Below are 15,956 nucleotides of genomic sequence, written 5' to 3'. Positions count from 1 at the left end.
AAGACTCATTTAGCCCAGCACCAGGCACTGCTGCTATGCCTGAGAGATTGAACAGTGTAATAAGACTACATTCTCTCCTTAAGGAGCTCCAAGTCACTCTAACACTTCCAATCCCTTAGAAAATATCAATCCTAGATATGGGAACATAAAATATCTAAGCAAAGTGAAACTGGGAAGAAAATATTACTGACCTTTAATTTCTCCTGCCCGGGCTTTTTTGTAGAGTCCTTTGACATCCCTCTGTTCACAAACATGCAGAGGAGCATCAACAAATACTTCAAAAAACGGTAAACTTGCACCCTCATGAATTTGCCTTGCATTGTTGCGATCCTTAAAAAAAAAAAAAAAAGTGATCACACAAATCACAAAGGTACTATACTAATATTAAAGATGAGTAAAAAGTGCTTCTCACCCAATTTAGTGGGAAATAGACAAAATTTATGTTTTTAAATATAAACTGAAAAGAAAATCCATGAAATTATTAGGTTAATTCCTATCATTCATGACAATTTTAAAAGACATACTGTTCTACTAACCCAGGATATTGAGGAGTTACAGAAGGAAAACAATGAATGCACCACAAACTCTTTCACTCAAATTCTACGTGGATCCTGAGCCAAAGCCCAACTTGAATGCAGATGTCATCGGGCTTCTCTCTAATATCACATTCAAACCCAGCCTGAGCTGGCATGAAAGCAATTTCACAAAAAAGATCCATTCAGAATCCTGAGGCTAGTTTATTTCTTTGCCAAATGCAAGCCCCCTGCAGCCACTTCTCCTCTCTAACACTCCCCAAACTTAACTTTTCTGCTCCTAACTCCCAACTCTCTAGTAACCACCCTTGCAGCTCCCTCTAAGCCCTCTCCACTCTGTCCTTTGGAACAATGTTTCCTTTGTAAGTCAACCTTTTCTTCTTTCTGGTCTTCAAAACCTGATTCTCCCTTTCTTCCACATTTACATTCCATTAATCAAAGTGCAGTTGCCAATATTTTCAAAGCTGGTCCTCGCAATTTCTACCATCCTTTTTCCACACAGCTCGTTTTAGCATTTGCCATCTTCCTTATGGTCCCTCTGACAATCCTCACCTACTTCCACTCTCACCAGATTACCGTACTTCATGTTTCAAAAAAAAAAATCTCCAAGCATAAGCTTTCAATCTCTTCTCTTTCAAGCAAAATCACTTCTTTGTTATACAAATTTATCTACATACTAATGATCCTTTTCTCCCTGCCACTCCTACTTTCACATACTAGGAATTCCCTCCCCTTTCATGAACTCCTACAGGACCTTGTTCAACCCATTCTCTCTACTCCACCTAAAATCTTCAGCATTCCCCCTTTGATGGGTTCCCTGCTGCCCAGCAACAAACAAGTCCATTTAAAACAAATGAACTGCTAAGGGAAGTTCATCCATTTAAAACAAATGAACTGCTAAGGGAAGTTCATCCATTTAAAACAAAAGAACCGCTAAGGGCAATGATGTAGCACGCTTATAGTCCCAGCTACTTGGGGAGGCTGAGGCAGGAGGATCACTTGAGCCCAGGGGTTCTAGGCTGTAACATACTACGATTGTGCCTGTGAATAGTCACTACACTCCAGGCTGAGTGACAGAGTGAGATCTTGTCTCTAAAAAAATTTTTTAGCATAATGAACTAACAAATCATATAAAAACTTTCCCTTAACCATAGGTACTTTTCAGTATTTAAAATACCAGGCCTCTTTGCTGCTTTCCCACTGCTATGCCTATGGATGCCTATAATGTTATTCCCTGATCTTTCCTAGGCGGACTCCACCTGGGCTCCCCCTATTTCACCCATCCCTTAACACTGGAGTTGCCCACACTCCCGTCACAGCCCACTGCTCACCTTACATAGTTCTTGAGCGTTTCTCTCAAGTGCCTTCACAGTATAAACTACAACACATATATCAACACTGAAGCTCGAACCCTGACCTGTGTCCTGAAATTAAACACACATGTCCAAATTCTTCCTATGTCCACCTGGATATACAGGTGCCAAAAACTAAGCATGTCCAAAACTAAATCCAGTCCCTTTTCTCTCAAGTTTACATTCTCTCACATGCTTCCCAAATCAAGGAAGACCACACTACACACCCACAATCCTAAGAGTGGTTCCTTCCCTTTCCCACACATTAATTCAGTCACAAAGTCCTTCGGATGTTACTTCTAAATATTACACCAACCCAGTTTGCAATCTTCCCTATTCCCGAGTTCAACCTCACTTCTCTTGTCTGAACAACCTCAACATATTACAGGTCTTCTGGCTTCTAACTCGGATCTGCTCAAAGCCATAATCTACACTGTGGCAAAGGATGCAAATCTGACCATCCTACTAAACTCTTCAGAGACTCCCTGACACTACTGGGGTAAAATCCAAGTTTCTTAATGTGACACATCAGCCCTATACCTGGCCCCACCATTCTCAGTCTTGCACTTGATGCTCTATTAATAATACCTCCCTGGTCAGGCTGTTTCTACCTTAGGCCTCCCCACGCCACAACCCAACCCCTACCAGCAACACTCAACCCCTCTCTTCTGGATAAACCAATGTGCTTCCTCACAGCACATCTCCATGGTGACCTCCTCCAGGAAGCCTTCCCTGCATGCTCAGGCTGATGAGGCCCCTTGCTTTCACAGGGTTCTCAGAATACTCACTATATATGATCATAGATCTTTTTCCAGTATATTAAAATCATCTCATCAGCTTTACAAGTTTAGTGTCTGGAATAGCAATTAAGCTACGATCTTACTATTCTAACTATCCTTTTAAAGGAAAGTGTCACCAAGTTTCTATCCCTGTCTCTCATCTTATTATATACTCTTCTGTATCTAATCGTCCTCATCTAGGTTTCAGCTAATAAAGTTAATGATTCCTAAATCTAGATCTCAATCCTATACAACTTTCCTAAACTCTAAAACCAATTTCCTAGATGGCCCAGCGGTAATCTCCACTTAGACTAACTCCACTAGCACTTCAAACATAACCCACCAAAAATAAAATACGCATGTCCTCCCCTCCTATCCTGTACTTCATAACTCAATCATACCAACCTTTATTCAGAAAGCACCACGGTTCATTCTGCTCCCCTACAAAATCAGCAATCAAGCAGGCACCAGGTCTTACTGATGCTACTCAAGCCTCAGGAGCCCTTAAATACGCCCCCCATCTTTACTAGTCCCATTGCTGCTGCCCCAGTTCACATCCTCTTCCCTGAAGGAGCTGGTGCTATGGCAAGCCTCTGGGCTAGTCTCCTACCTCCAGACCATTCTCATTCCAGGCTTCAAGGATGACCTCACTCAAATGCAAACCCAATGATACCAATCTCTGTTACAATCTCAAACTATTAACTCCTTCTGGGGCAAAATCCTTTCTGAGCAGTCCAGAAGTCACCACCTAGCCTCTGCAAATTGATCAGCTCCATCTCCCCTCACAATCATCCTTCATAGCAGTCACACCAACCTACCTACAGTTCCCCAAAAAACCAAACTGTCTCCCATTCCATTGAGCATACTGTACTGTCTCCTCTGTCTGAAATAGCTTTCTCCCTCTGGTCTAACTAGTATACTCTGATTCATCCTTCATGACTCATTTCAAGCAGCAGCTCCTCTGTGAATCTTCCATAACACCTTTCATATGTATTTACTTCATCACTTGCCTCAAGATATTGTAACTCTTCACATCTCTGCATTCCCACCAGACTACCAACTCCTTAAGAATAGGAACTATCAAGTTAATTTTTAGAACCAATATGCCCAGTTCAGTGGTTGACATGGAAATTCCCAATAAACATCTCTTGAATGAACAAATATCATCATGACTATACAGAAAAATACACATGTCCTGTATTACATGTTTCAATCCAAATATTTTCGTGGATTTTCAGATGCCCTAAACATAGTCCAAACCTCATTATTAGTGCTTTTATAGATGAGGTCAACAAAGATTTTGCTCCACACTATACAAACAAGGGGGCCACAAAGCAGACCAGCACATACTCTTAGATACCCAGGTGTCAGCTGATAGCTCTCCATAACAGGTATTATAGACCTCCCCCTTTTCTGAGAGCTGCAAGATTCCCACCAGAAGGTATAAGAATGCCAATATCACATTTTTATGAAAACTGTGTATATCCAAGGATTCAGGAACTCTAACTCTTACTATGCTCCTGTTATTTATACACTTTAAACTGATATATTGGCAATGACCCAAGGGTTTCAAGAAATGGTTTTTACAGAATGTTTTAGGACTCCTGCCATGGTTCAATTAAGTGAACCTGTGTAAATAATACTCAATCTAACACTTATCCATAATTCTTACAGGTCAAATCTTGTTTAAAAAAAAAAAAAAGAAAAATCCAAGTAACCATCAAAATGTATGATACAGTACTAGAATTGTGCTAATATAATTTCATTTATTGAATAGTTATTACATGCCAGGCACTGTGCTGAGGCTTTAAATACATGACTTACGTAATCTTCAGAGCAACCCTATGTTGTAGGCATTACTTGACCTGCAGGAGGTTAAGCGTGCTGGCCAAGGCCACAGCAGCAATAACTGGCAGAACTGAGATTTTCAGCCCCTTTGTTTCCAACTCCAAAGACCCTGCCTCTCACCTCTATATTAACTCGCTTATTCACTGATATCAGGGCTTCCCAAGGGAGTATGCTATTGTTCAACAAACACTAATCATATAATATGGTCCAAGAGCCGGGCTTGGCATCAAGATTACAAAGGCAAATAAGACACGGTCCCAGCTGTCAAGGAGCCAGTGGGGTTTGGAGGCAGCATAGCATCTAAGCCCAGGAGACGTGCTGTCTGGGTGCAAACCCTTGCTCTTCTACAAGTACAGTGTGTGACCTTGGGCAATGCACACCTTTGTTTCCTTGTCTCCCCACTAGGAGACAAGAATTACTTGAGTTAATTCACATAAAAGCACTCTAGCAGTTATCAGAACACAGTTAAGTGTTCAATAAATGTTAATATTATTACCACTACAGCTACTATCAATATCACCAGTCAATGAATTGAGTTTTTTAAAATAACATATGCATACCTACAAACATCTTATCTTTGACAAACCTGACAAAAACAAGCAGTGGGAAAGGATTCCCTATTTAATAAATGGTGCTAGGAGAACTGGCTTGCCATATGCAGAAAATTGAAACTGGACCCCTTCCTTACACCATATGCAAAAATTAATTCAAGATGGATTAAAGACTTAAATGTGAAACTCAAAACTATAAAAACCCTAGATGAAAATCTAGGCAATACCATTCAGGACACAGGCACAGGCAAAAGATTTCATGACAAAAACATCAAAAGTAATTGCAATAAAAGCAAAACTTGACAAATGGGATCTAATTAAACTAAAGAGCTTCTGCACAGAAAAAGAAACTATCATCACAGTGAACAGACAATCTACAGAATGGGATCAACAAGGAACTTAAGCAAATTTACAAGAAAAAAACATTAAACAGTGGGCAAAGGGTATGAACAGACACTTCTCTTAAGAAGACATATATGCAGCCAACAAACATGAAAAAAAGCTCAACATCACTGATCATTAGATAAATGCAAATGAAAACCACAACGAGATACCATCTCACACTAGTTAGAATGGCTGTTATTAGAAAGTCAAGAAACAACAGATGCTGGTGAGCTCGTGGAGAAAAAGAAATGCTTTTACATTGTAGGTGAGAATATAAGTTAGTTCAACCATTGTGGAAGACAGTGCAGTGAATCCTCAAAGATCTAGAGGCAGAAATACCATTTGACCCAGCAATCCCAGTACTCAGTATATACCCAAATAAGTATAAGTCATTCTATTACAAAGATACATGCATGAGTATGTTCACTGCAACACTATTCACAATAGAAAGACATGGAATCAACCTAAATGCCCATCAATGATACACTGGATAAAGAAAATGTGATATATATATATATATATATATATATATATATATATATATCATGGAATACTATGTAGCTAAAAAAGGAATGATATCATGTCCTTTGCAGGAACATGGATGGAGTTGGAAGCCATTATCCTCAGCAAACTAACACAGAAACAGAAAATCAAACACTGTTATGTTCTCACTTATAAGTGGGAGCTGAATAATGAGAACACATGGACACATGGAGGGAAACAACACACACTGGTGACTGCTGTGGGTGGGGAGGGAGAACATCAGGAAGAATAGCTAATGGATGCTGGGCTTAATACCTAGGTGATGGGATGATCTGTGTAGCAAATCACCATGGCACATGTTTACCAATTTAACAAACCTGTACATGTAGTCCTGAACTTAAAATAAAAGTTGAAGAAAATAAAAGAATGTGTTAAGGTACCTAACCTAAGTCTCAATCTATGACTAGAAGTCAGCTGACACTGTGAAAAGAGGAGCAGGAGGGAGAAGAGTGCTTTCCAGGCAGGGAGGAAACAAAAATCCTGAGATAAGAAATGACATAATTTTTTCAGAGAAATACACAAACATGGTTTGTTGTTGCTGCAGTCTCTAAAATAAGAGGAACTATGATGCAAGCTAAGAACAACAAATTCTGAGCAAAGAAGCCACGGTAGGGCACAGGTTAAGAATGCTAGATTTTCTCCAGAGTTTGACATCCGTCAAGTATTCACTATAGGTTTATTAAGTTGAAAAGTTGAGCTTGAAATAATTTGGCCATTGGCTTGAATTCAATGACTGTGTTATACTTCACGGCTTTTTTAAAAGCAGGTTTTATCAAAACCGGATTTACCTAGAAAGTCACAGCATAGAAATGTTTTAGGTTATTTTAATCCTACGTTACAGGAACAAAGAGATGGTAGCTGGGGAGGAGTAGAGTTAGCCTCAAAGCACATATCAATGTTTAAAGTATGTGCTTTGCCTGATACCATCTTCTCAATAAATGTAATCAGAAATGGCACAAAAACCACATACCTGAGTATAAGGTGATATGAAACTTGTGATGCACACTAAGCCAGCATCTGCAAACAGTTTAGCAACTTCTGCGATGCGTCGAACATTCTCTTCTCTGTCTTCAGGACTAAAGCCAAGATTTTTATTGAGACCTTGACGAATATTGTCACCATCCAGAGTGTAGCATGGAATACCATGACAAACCAGGTACTCCTCCAAGGCCATGCTCACAGTAGTCTTTCCTGCTCCAGACAAGCCTAAAATTAAACAGTCCAAACAGATTCCATGTGTAAAGTTAGAAGGATAACTATGTAGTAATACTTTTTTTTTTTTTTTTTCCAGAAACAGGTTCTTGTTCTGCCACCCAGGCTGGAGTGCAGTGGCTGCATAGCTCACTGCAGCCTCAAACTCCTGGACTCAAGAGATCATGCCTCAGCCTTCTGAACAGCTAGGACAACAGGCATATGCCACCACATCCAACTTATTTTATTATTTGTAGAGACAGAATTCTCAATATGTTGCTCCAGCTGGTCTCAAACTCCTGGCCTCAAGAGATATAAAAAATTGTAATCATAGGATTAAATACATTCACTATGCAAAGCAATCTCTCAGTAATGTTCTTATCTAGTATTTCTCTTTAAGATTTACCTCTTGCCTAGGAAAACACCTACAGTTCAAACATAATTAGTGTTTGTTTTAATGAAATATCTATGAGCAAAGGTATCAGAAATCACTGATAAACTTCAGAAAGGCTTAACTAATTTTATTAGCAGACATGGTTGGGAATTCACTTTGTCCTCTCATTACCACTTTTCTAAAGCTGTATGCCAAATTTTAAAACAAAGTCATATGCCCTAATTATTTCTGGTGAGGGAAGAAAAAGAAAGGACAAAAGTAAGAAATGTTACAAAGGTACCTCCATTTTCCTAGATCATCAGCAATCACAAACCACCTTGATACAATTACCTGGGGGTCCAATTTATAATATAATTAATCTTAATAGAACACCCTCATTTCAACTCACCTTCCATACCAACAGTATTTACTCAGTAAACAAAGAGAAGGAAAGAATATATTTATGCGCTATTACTTGCCAACTTGGCGAGTGTCACAACCAAGATAGTTCTAAAGCAAGAGATAAAATACTAAAGTCTAATGTACCAATGCTCTTGAAAGAATTCATGGCAGTACAGAAGGCTAACTGGAATAAAAAAAAATAGAAGAGAGGGCTCTTTTTTGGTTCCATACGAAATTTAAAGTAGTTTTTTTCTAATTCTGTAAGAATATCAAATGGTAGTCTGATGGGAATAGCATTGAATACATAGATTACTTTGGGCAGTATGGCCATTTTCACGATACTGATTCTTCCTATCCATGAGGCTGGAATGTTTTTCCATTTGTTTATGTCCTCTGTTATTTCCTTCAGCAGTGGTTTGTAGTTCTCCTTGAAGAGGTCCTTCACATCCCTTGCAAGTTGTATTCCCAGGTATTTTACTCTCTTTGTAGCAATTGTGAATGGGAGTTTATTCATGATTTGGCTCTCTGTTTGTCTGTTATTGGTGTATAAGAATGCTTGTGATTTTTGCACATTGATTTTGCATCCTGAGACTTTGCTGAAATTATTTATCAGCTTAAGGAGTTTTGGGGCTGAGACTATGGGGCTTTCTAAATATAGAATCATGTAATCTGCAAACAGGGACAATTTGACTTCCTCTCTTTCTATTTGAATACCCTTTATTTCTTTTTCTTGCTTGATCGCCCTGGCCAGAACTTCCAATACTATGTTGACTAGGAGTGGTGAGAGAGGGCATCCTTGTCTTGTGCCGGTTTTCAAAGGGAATGCTTCCGGCTTCTGTCCATTCAGTATGATATTGGCTATGGGTTTGTCATAAATAGCTCTTATTATTTTGAGATATGTTCCATCAATACCTAGTTTATTGAGAGTTTTTAACATAGATGTTGAATTTTATCAAAGGCCCTTCCTGTGTCTATTGAGATAATCATGTGGTTTTTGTTATTGGTTCTGTTTATGTGATGGATTACATTTACTGATTTGCATATGTGGAGAAAATTTTTGCAATCTACCCATCTGACAAAGGTCTAATATCCAGAATCTGCAAGGAACTTAATGCACAAGAAATAAACAACCCCATCAAAAAGTGGGCAAAGGATATGAACAGACACTTCTCAAAAGAAGACACCTGGGTGGCCAAAAAACATGAAAAAAAGCTCAACATCACTGATCATCAGAGAAATGCAAATCAAAACCACAATGAGATATCATCTCATGCCAGTCAGAGTGGCTATTACTAAAAAGTCAAGAAACAACAGATGCTGGAGAGGCTGTGGAGAAATAGGAACGCTTTTACACTGTTGGTAGGAAATGTAAATTAGTTCAACCATTGTGGAAGACAGTGTGGTGATTCCTCAAGGACCTAGTACCAGAAATACCATTTGACCTAGCAATCCCTTTATTAGGTATATACCCAAAAGAATATAAATCATTCTACTATAAAGATACATGCACATGTATGTTTATTGCAGCACTATTTACAATAGCAAAAACATGAAACCAACCCAAATGCCCGTTGATGATAGACTGGATAAAGAAAATGTGGTACACATACACCATGGAATACTATGCAGCCATAAAAAGGAATGCGATCATGTCCTCTGCAGGGACATGGACGGAGCTGGAAGCCATCATCCTCGGCAAACTAACACAGGAACAGAAAACCAAACATTGCATGTTCTCTCTCATAAGCGGGAGCTGAACACACGGACACAGGGAGGGGAACAACATACACTAGGGCCTATCGGCGGGGAGGTGGAGGCCTCCCACTGGGGGTGGGTAGGGGAGGGAAAGCATCAGGATAAATAGCTAATGCATGTGGGGCTTAAAACCCAGATGATGGGTTAACAGGTGCAGCAAACCACCATGCCACAGGCATGTAACAAACTGCACGTTCTACACATGTATCCCAGACCTTAAAGTAAAAGTTTTTAAAAAAAAAGAAGAGGAGGATATGTTGAGAGCATCGACACAGTGTCAGTTGCTTTATACATTAAAAACCGATATTAATGACTGTAGCCAGCTGCATTTTCCAAAGATGGCTGCAACTGAATATCCCATCCTACAAGTGTCTACAATGTGACTTTACTACTGTCACATCAAGAGGTACTAATTCCCTGCCCTAAAATGTAGGCTGGCCTTAGGACTTACCTGCAGCCAAAAGAATGTAGTGAAATAGTGACACGATGATGTGTGACTACCAAGGCTAAGTCAGAAAATGCTATGCAGCTTTTCTTTGGTCACTTAATTTGGGAGAAGCCAGCAACTAAATCCCTTGAGACCACCACGCTAACGTGATCCCACACAGGTGTACCAGCCACTCTCAGCCCGCTAAGCTCCCAGCTGACAACCAGCAGCATCTGAGTAAGTCATCTTGGCCATCCAGCCCAGCTGAAACTTCAGATGACGGTGGCCCAGGCCAGCATGACAACAACCAAGCAAGCCCTAAGCATAGCTGCCTATCTGAGCCCTTTTAAATCCCTTACCTTCAAAATGGTAAGCAAAGTTAAATGGCAATTGTTTTACAACACTGGGTTTTAGGCAAATTGTTACACAGTAACAGTATGTGGAACAAAGGGACAGTGGCTAGGGTGAAAAAGGCGGTTCTTTATTTCTTTTGAATTGTTGTTTTTAACCACCAATTAAGCATCAAGTATCACGGAAAAAGAAGTTTGAAACTCTGAACTTTTACACAACAAAAACAACCTAAATTATAATAAAAGTGTCCGTTCATACATACATGTGTATTTATATGTTTTAAGTGCATATTTAATTTGAAACAAATAAGCACTGTTGAAAATTGAATTACTGATATAAACAGTTTCATTTAGATAATTACAGTCAACAGAGCAGTCAGAGGAAACTGGTAATACAAGATAAACAATCCAAATCTAAGATACGGATAACTGGTATACCTGAAGAATAGAAACCAGCTCTACTGGGTTGAATAGTGTTCCCCAAATATTCATGTCCACCCAGAACCTCAGAAGGTGACCTTATCTGGAAATAGAGTCTTTACAAACACAATCAAATTAAGAGGAGGTCATACTGGATTAGGGTGATCCAACAGCTGGTGTTCTTACAAGGCTATAAGACAAAAAGAGATTGGAGTGATCTGTCCACACACCAAGGACTGCCAGCCACTAGCAGAAGCTAAGGCGGTAACAGAAGAGATTCTCCCTCACCACTTACAGGAGGAACCAACCTCACCACAAACTTAATTTCAAACTTCTAGCCTCCAGAACTGTGGGAGAATAAATTTCTTCCACCTATTTTGTGGTTAATTTGTTATAGCAGCCCTGGGAAGTTAATATACCAACCAATGTAGAAACACAAAACAACAAAATTTCCCTAAAGTAAAATGTGATAAAAAGTGAAACATGTCTAGCAAAACAGTATACAAAAATCACTCAATAGCTTGGGCAGATCCAGGTTAAGCATCTGAATTGAAAGAAGAAAACAAATCTTGACTTCCATGTCCAACATCATTATCAAAAAACATATATATATGAAGGCTACAGAAGATCTGACACCACAACTGACAAGCTTCATCTATTATACAGAATACTGCACACATCAGGGGAATACATATTCTTTTCAAATACACTTTTACGAAAACTACAAGTTTTCCAGGTCCACACGGAAGGAGCTTGAAAGTCACCACTACATCCAAACAAGTAAAAACCTGAACAGAGTAACTCTTCTTGGATCCATGAGGGGAGGAGAGGGGGCAAACCACTGCCCCCATGAATGGGGAGACAGGCAAATGCAGGGAGTAACTACTGACTGGAGCAGAGACTCACTGTGGGGAAAAGTACTGTGGGAACCAGTGTCACACAGAAAAACCTAAACTGTAATTGATGAATTAATTAAGGCTCAGTGTGGACAAGTCTGAGAGTTAAAAATTTCAAAGGAACCTAGTTACAGGGAGGTCCCCACAACATTGTGAGTTTCACCTCCAGGAGCTCAATCAGGTTCTCACGGTAAATACTGGAGAAAAATCCCCAAGTGCTTCCATTCTGAAATATACCAGAGCACCAGATTTTTTTTTAACAAAGACTGAACTCAGGAGAAACTATTTAACCAAAGCCTAACCTGCTGAGGTTTTATTGGAACCTAACTGACCGGGGGGAAGGGAAATACCAACTCCAGCCAACTGTAGCCATCCCGTCCCAATTGAGGAAGGCATAGGGTGGGGGCAAGGTGATGACTGAAAACTTATTACAAACTAGACCACAGAGCAAGTACCAAAAAATCAGATAAGATTTATTTATAAGTATCATTAGTGATGAAATAAATGGAAAATACCACGTTGAAGAGTACCCAATATTCTAAAGATCAATTTTCCCCCAAAATTAATCTTAGATACAATGCAGTCCCAAACTAAATAACAACAGAGTTCAGGGGAATTGGTTAAATCTATTACAAGATTTAGACAACACTAAGAGCCAAAAAAAAAAAAAAAAAAAAAAAAAAGGAAGTCACAATGAAAAAAAAGGCAACATTGCTGATGAAGAACAAGGTAAGAGGACTTACTCCACTGTCCTTTAAGATTTATAAAAATACAGTAACTAAGAAATGTGGCATTAACAGAGGAACAGACAAATATATCAGTGGGACAGAGCAGAGGGCCCACACATTAAGTGGAGACCTGATATAAAACAGAGCAGACACTGCAGATCAGAGAAAAAAAGACACCCTCATAAATCTATGTTCTTGGGACAAGTGATTATCCACATGGAAAAAAACGAAAATGGATCTGTCCCTCACACTATACACAAAAATCAACTGCAGATAAGGACCTAATTGAGAAAGACAAAAGCCTCTATTTCCCTGTATTTTTACAGGGAAATAAGAATTCCTTAGTCATCCAGATGAAAAAAAGAACGCTCCTAAAAAGAAAAAGCTGATTAGGCTCACACTTCCTCAAGACATTTAATGCCAGAAGACAATAGAGTACTGTTTTTAAAATTCCAAGACCAAGAAAGTATGAACCAAATATATATTTTACCCAGCCAAGCTGGCATAAAAGATAGTCATTCTCAAACATAAAACCTCCAAGAGTTCAGAACCTAATGGAAGGCCATTTTGCAAAAATTATTTAACAATGAAATACAGACAATTAAGACCATTCAAATAAAGAGCTCATGAGTGAACATGTCATAGTAAAAGAACTGATGGTGAGCTATCAACTATTGACCCATTAAGTGCTATAAACCTGGGCAATAAAAATGTAACAATTTAACAACTGTCTGGAATTAAGAATGAGGAAATGGGCAGAATGTGAGAGTGTATCTTCTTTCATACAAAAACAAACAGACCTGTCTAAAAATGAAACATGATTAAAAAAACAAAAGAGTAACTTTTTTGCCAATCAGCACAAATTTTTAAGAACCGGTAACAGCCACTGTTGACAAAGATACTGGGAAATAAACACCCTCCCATACTGCTGGTAGGAGAGTAAACTGGGATAAAATTTTAGTGGGCAATGTGGCAAAATATATCAAAATTTTAAATATAATTCATAGAAGTGAAAGCATCCATCATTTTTAAAGCTACTTCAAAATCTGTATCAATTCAGTCACTCACCAGCCTGCTATGACTAAGCCAAAAGACAGACTCTAGGGAAACAATCAAAGGCCATAGTAAAAGCTGAATAATAGAAATTCACTTTGTGAAAATTCTTACCACTCATTCTTTCTGGTTATACCATGCTATGGTTTGAATGTGTCTCTCAAAGTTCACGTGTTGGAAACTTAATCCTCAATGCAACAGTGTTGAATGATGCAGTCTAATGGAGGTGTTTAAGTCATGAGGGCTCCACGCTCATTAATGGAATAATCCATCTATAAAAGGGATTGAGGCTGTGAGTTCAATCTTTTGCTCCTTCTCATCATGTGATGCCTTCTGCTGTATTACAAACATAGCAAGAAGATGCTAATCCCTCAATCTTGGACTTCCCAGCCTCCAGAACTATGAGAAATAAATTTCTATTCATATAAATTACCCAGTCTCTGGTATTCTGTTATAACAGCATAAAATAGACTAAGACGTATGGTTTTCACTGTTAGCTTCTTAGAGCAGAATCCAGATCTTATTTGTACTCAGAAGTGTGTAGAATTTAATGTTGTATCTACGAAAAAGTAGTTTTAAGGTTCATTGTGGTTTTTACCCTTATTTAACAGCAATCCTATAAAAGAACAAAAAAAAATTACTAACTATGTCAGTTATATGTCGTGATGCTCCAAATACAAGAACACAGCTCAAAATTTAAATATGCTTACGCCTAGTCCAAGGTTACCTATATGCACTGCTTTTAAAATAAACTGCTTTCTCTCTCTTGACCATACCTGTTAGCCAAACTGTACAACCACGAAAGCCACCTCTGGTCCCCACCACCTGACCTCTCTTGTTCCTGCTGACATGATGGGCTTGGTAGGTGACATTGGTTGCTCTCTGCATTCCCTAGAAAAAAAAGAAAAAAAAATTCTAGTTTACATGAGTCCTTTAAAAGGCAAACACATATTCCTTGCAAACACACAAAAGTCTATGTAACACGCCAAAAGCAAAGAAAAAGATAAAATACATATATATTTTTTTCCTTAGAGCACTGGCATGGTGTTTACTGTTTTCCACATGCCAACTGATTTAATCCTCACAACAACCCAATGACATAAGTACTCTTACTACTAAGGTTTTACAGATGAAGATTTCAAATCTGAAAAACAGTTAAATAACTTGCCGGAGATCCCAAAACTAGTGAGTGGCAGACTCCAGAGTCTAGTCCTTTCACACATTCATTTATTCATTCATCCATTCAGACAGTATCTACTGAGGCCCTACTAGTATGCCAAGTGAGCAAAACAAGGTCACTACCCTCAATTAGCTTACATCCCACTGGGGAACAATGTAAACAAATAAAACTTAACTACAACATCAGAGAGTGATAAGTACACTGTAGAAAAATAACATAGGGTAAAAAAGGAAACAGAGTGCCTCTTTAGAGAGGATAATCAAGAAATGCTAAGAAGGTGACATTTGAGTAGACTCCCAAAGAAAGTGTGAAAGAGATGCCTATGGGTATCATGAGATAGCTACTTCTGAAATGAAAAAAGTGGAATGTACTGGTTATAACTTCATGTTCTCCCAAAGCTGCTTCAAAAAAAAAAAAAAAAAAAAAGCATAAAATTACATAGGCTTCAAAGTATCTGAAGAGGCTTTCCTCCAAAGAAGATATACAAATGGTCAATAAGCCACATTATTTAAATAATATTCAACATCACTAGCCACCAGGGAAATGCAAATCAAAACCACAATAAGGTATCACTTCGCACCCACTAGGATAGCTGTAATAAAGACAGATAATAACAAGTACTGGGGAGGATATGGAAATATTGGAATCCTCATATATTTGTCGTTGTGAATATAAAATAGTACAGTCATTTTAGAAAACAGCAGCCCCTCAAAATGTTCAATACAGAGTTATCATATGACCAAACAATCCCATGCCTACATTGTACTCACAAGAAATGAAAACATATGATCACATAAAACTTGTACATACCTATGTCCATAGCAGCATTTTCAGAAACACAGTTATTATCATCACCATGTTGTACAATAGATCTTTTGAACTTATTCCTTGTATCTAAATAAAATTTTGTACCCTTTGACCAACATCTCCTCCAACCATCCTCCTCGACCCCCACTTGACCCCAAATCTCGCAGTCCCTGATAAACACCATTCACTCTCTACTTCTACAGGTGCAACTTTTTTAGATTCCACATGTAAGTGAGATCATATGGTATTTCTCTTTCTGTGCCTGGCTTATTTCACTTAACATTTTATCATCCATGTGGTGACAAACAAAAGGATTTGTATCATTTTTAAGACTGAATAGTATTCCACTGTGTAAATATACCACTTTTTTTTTAATCCATTTAT

General features: G+C 38.5%; 1 protein-coding gene across 9 annotated transcripts in view; it reads right to left on the bottom strand.

Moving 5' to 3' along the window:
• Window positions 1–15,956, bottom strand: part of PAPSS1 (3'-phosphoadenosine 5'-phosphosulfate synthase 1) — a 107,256-nt gene that overhangs the window by 73,652 nt on the left and 17,648 nt on the right. For 7 of the 9 annotated variants that reach the window (XM_055296805.2, XM_063611115.1, XM_063611114.1 and 4 more), the window contains 3 exons: window positions 14,362–14,476; window positions 6,961–7,196; window positions 192–330 (listed from right to left, as the gene is read on the bottom strand). In XM_055296805.2, the coding sequence (XP_055152780.1) occupies window positions 192–330; window positions 6,961–7,196; window positions 14,362–14,476 (490 nt within the window). Of the gene's footprint in view, window positions 1–191; window positions 331–6,960; window positions 7,197–13,699; window positions 13,858–14,018; window positions 14,197–14,361; window positions 14,477–15,956 lie in introns of those variants that run through there. The other 2 variants (XM_055296810.2, XM_055296809.2) reach the window with 2 other exon arrangements.

The sequence above is a fragment of the Symphalangus syndactylus genome, chromosome 10 (genome assembly GCF_028878055.3).
Source record: "Symphalangus syndactylus isolate Jambi chromosome 10, NHGRI_mSymSyn1-v2.1_pri, whole genome shotgun sequence".
Taxonomy (NCBI): domain Eukaryota; kingdom Metazoa; phylum Chordata; class Mammalia; order Primates; family Hylobatidae; genus Symphalangus; species Symphalangus syndactylus.
The sequence above is the reverse complement of the archived record's forward strand: the minus strand, read 5'-3'. Positions and strand labels throughout refer to the sequence as shown.